Source organism: Eimeria tenella, genomic scaffold (assembly GCF_000499545.2).
Source record: "Eimeria tenella Houghton genomic scaffold, Eth_scaff800, whole genome shotgun sequence".
NCBI classification, from domain to species: domain Eukaryota; phylum Apicomplexa; class Conoidasida; order Eucoccidiorida; family Eimeriidae; genus Eimeria; species Eimeria tenella.
In genome coordinates, this window is record NW_013545914.1 from 1 (window position 1) to 2,500 (window position 2,500).

The 2,500-nt window shown below is 52.0% G+C and overlaps 2 protein-coding genes across 2 annotated transcripts in view; both read right to left on the minus strand.

Annotated features, from left to right (window-relative positions):
• Window positions 1-188: 188 nt before the first annotated feature.
• Window positions 189-542, minus strand: ETH_00010115 (uncharacterized protein; the record flags this gene model as incomplete). The annotated part of the gene is made up of 1 exon (XM_013380679.1): window positions 189-542. The coding sequence occupies one exon, from the start codon at window positions 540-542 to the stop codon at window positions 189-191; it is 354 nt and encodes a 117-aa protein (XP_013236133.1).
• A 1,455-nt stretch (window positions 543-1,997) lies between these two features.
• Window positions 1,998-2,500, minus strand: part of ETH_00010120 (uncharacterized protein) — a gene marked incomplete at both ends in the record, with an annotated part of 2,449 nt that continues 1,946 nt past the window's right edge. The window contains one exon of the mRNA XM_013380680.1: window positions 1,998-2,234. Coding sequence (XP_013236134.1) covers window positions 1,998-2,234 — 237 coding nt within the window. The remainder of the gene's footprint in view (window positions 2,235-2,500) is intronic.

Here is a 2,500-nt window from a genome sequence, read left to right on the forward strand (position 1 = left end):
ACTTGAAGAGATGAGGTAGGCCGGAGAGCGGTTGTAGCTCCACCCAGACGCTGCAGCAGCAGCAGCAGCAACAGCAGCAGCAGCAGCACAAAGTGTCGCCCTGGACAAAGGGATGTTGTATTCGGCGCTGCTGTGAATCTGGGGGCACAGAGCTGCTGCTGCTGCTACCGCTGCTGCTGCTGCTGCTGCTACCGCTGCTGCTGCTGCTGCTGCTGCTGCATGTGTAGGGCGGCCTCACCAGATTGCGCTGTCCATTCGACTGCAACGCGAGGGCCTGCTGCTGCTGCTGCTGCTGCTGCTCCGTTTGCTGCTGCTGCTTCCCCTTTGACGCCCTTGATGCAGTGTATGTACACCACAAACATGAAGGCCTCGTTTGCAGCTGCTAAAGTCTCGGGGATTTGCTGCTGCTGCAGCAGCAGATGCTGCTGCAGTGGCGGCTGTCCTTGCTTCTCCATATGCCTCAACTGCTGCTGCTGCTGCTGCTGCTGCTGCAGAGGTGCTGCTTGCTGCAGCAGGAGGCCTCCCCGTGAGTGTAGGTTCATACTACTCCCCTGGTTGACTTCGAGAGAGCCGCAACACTGCAATCTGGCTGCTGTTGCTGCTGCAGCTGCGGCTGCAGCAGCAGCAGCAGGGTTCGGCTCTGCAGCAGCAGCAGTTGCTGCCGCTCTCCAGGGGCTTTGTCGTCCCTATGCTGTGCGTTAAGAGCCGTAGAGACTGGTAATCTGCTGCAGACACAGCAGCAGCAGCAGCAGCAGCAGTTGCAGTTGCTGCTGCTGCTGCTGCTGGCTTGGGGGCCCCGAGAGGTGCAGCCGACACGGGCTGCCAAGACACAGCAGAGCCCTGGAGTTGAAACTACAAAAGATAATTATTTTAATTTAAATTTACTGCCTGAAGCTTTTAAATGCTTTAATTAGAGGCATTTTGCTGCTGCGGAGGGCCCCAGCAGCAGCAGCAGCAGCAGCAGCAGCATCAATGGCAGCAGGATTGAACCATCATGAGTCGGCTGCGGCTGCTGCTGCCGGTCGAAACAGATCTGCTGCTTGTTGAAGTGATACAGTTAATTAAAGTATTTTTAATGATGCTGCTGCCTTTTCTGCTGCTGTTGCTGCTACCTTGCTGCTGCTGCTGCTGCTGCTGCTACCTTTCTGCTGCTGCCGTTGCCATTGCTGCTCCGTGTCTTCCCCAGCCGCTGCAGTGCAAGGCCCACCCGAGGCTTCTCTTCTGTTTGCTTTTACTTTGTTATAATTAAATAAAATGCATTTATCTTAATTTGCTGCTTTCCGAGGGCAAAAGCCCTCCAGCAGCAGCAGCAGCAGCAGCAGTGGCAGCGGCAGCTCTGCTGGCTGCAGTCAAACCAGGTGTACGTACACCTCAAGCACTGGCTCCCAAAGGCCCCGCGCCTTTTAATAAAAGTAGTTTAAACTGAACAGATAATAAATCTGAGACAAATTAAACTTAAAGTCAAACAGCTGCAGCCAGCAGCAGCTAGAAAGCTGCAGCTAGCTGCAGCTAGCTGCAGCCACTCGCAGCAGCTGCCCTAGCTAGCTGGACAGTGTAGCTGTGGCTTGCCGGCGAGAGTCTGCAGCCCAGCTAGCTGGAACAGCTAGCTGCAGCTAGCTGCAACAGCTAGCTGCAGTGGCTAGTTGCAGCTAGCTGGCCCCAGCTAGCCACGTGGACCTAGTCTTTTGCAGCTAGCTGCGGTAGGGCGGAACTCCACACACCCAGCCGTAGCTAGCTGCAGCTAGCTGTAGCTAGCTGTGGCGAGCCGTGACCAGCCGCAGCCATCTTGGTTGGCAGTGGCTAGCTGCATTCTGCGCGGCTGCCTCAGCTAGATGTGGCTAGCTGCAGCTAGCCAGCTAGCTGTGGCTGGCCAGCTACCTATAACCAGCTGCAGCTAGCCAGCCAGCCACAGCTAGCCAGCCAGCCACAGCTAGCCAGCCAGCTGCAGCTAGCCAGCTAGCCACAGCTAGCTGGCTAGCTGGCTAGCTGTGGCGAGCTCAGTATTCTTCTCTGAGGTGTTTGGGGATTTCCTTGAGTGCAAGTCCTCTGGGCTGGAGTTGCTGCTGCAGTTGGAAATTCCTTTTTTCTGAAAAAGATAAAAACGAAATTAATTTGTCCGCCGGCAGCAGCGCCAAGTCCAGGTGTCTGTACACCTCGTACCGCTCCGGGTAAAAGTGGTACAGCACAGGCTCCTGCAGCCGCGCCTGGTGGACTATTTCTCCTATACGAAGGCCCTGTACATAAATAAATAAATAACTAAATAATTAAATATTAATTATTTAATTAATTAATTAGTTAGTTAATTAATTGGCTAATTAACTAGTTAAAGTGGTTGCTTAAACAGCTTTTAAATTGGCTAATTAGTTAAGAAGATATTTAGTTATAGGTGGACTATTTCTCCTATACGAAGGCCCTGTACATAAATAAATAAATAACTAAATAATTAAATATTAATTATTTAATTAATTAATTAGTTAGTTAATTAATTGGCTAATTAACT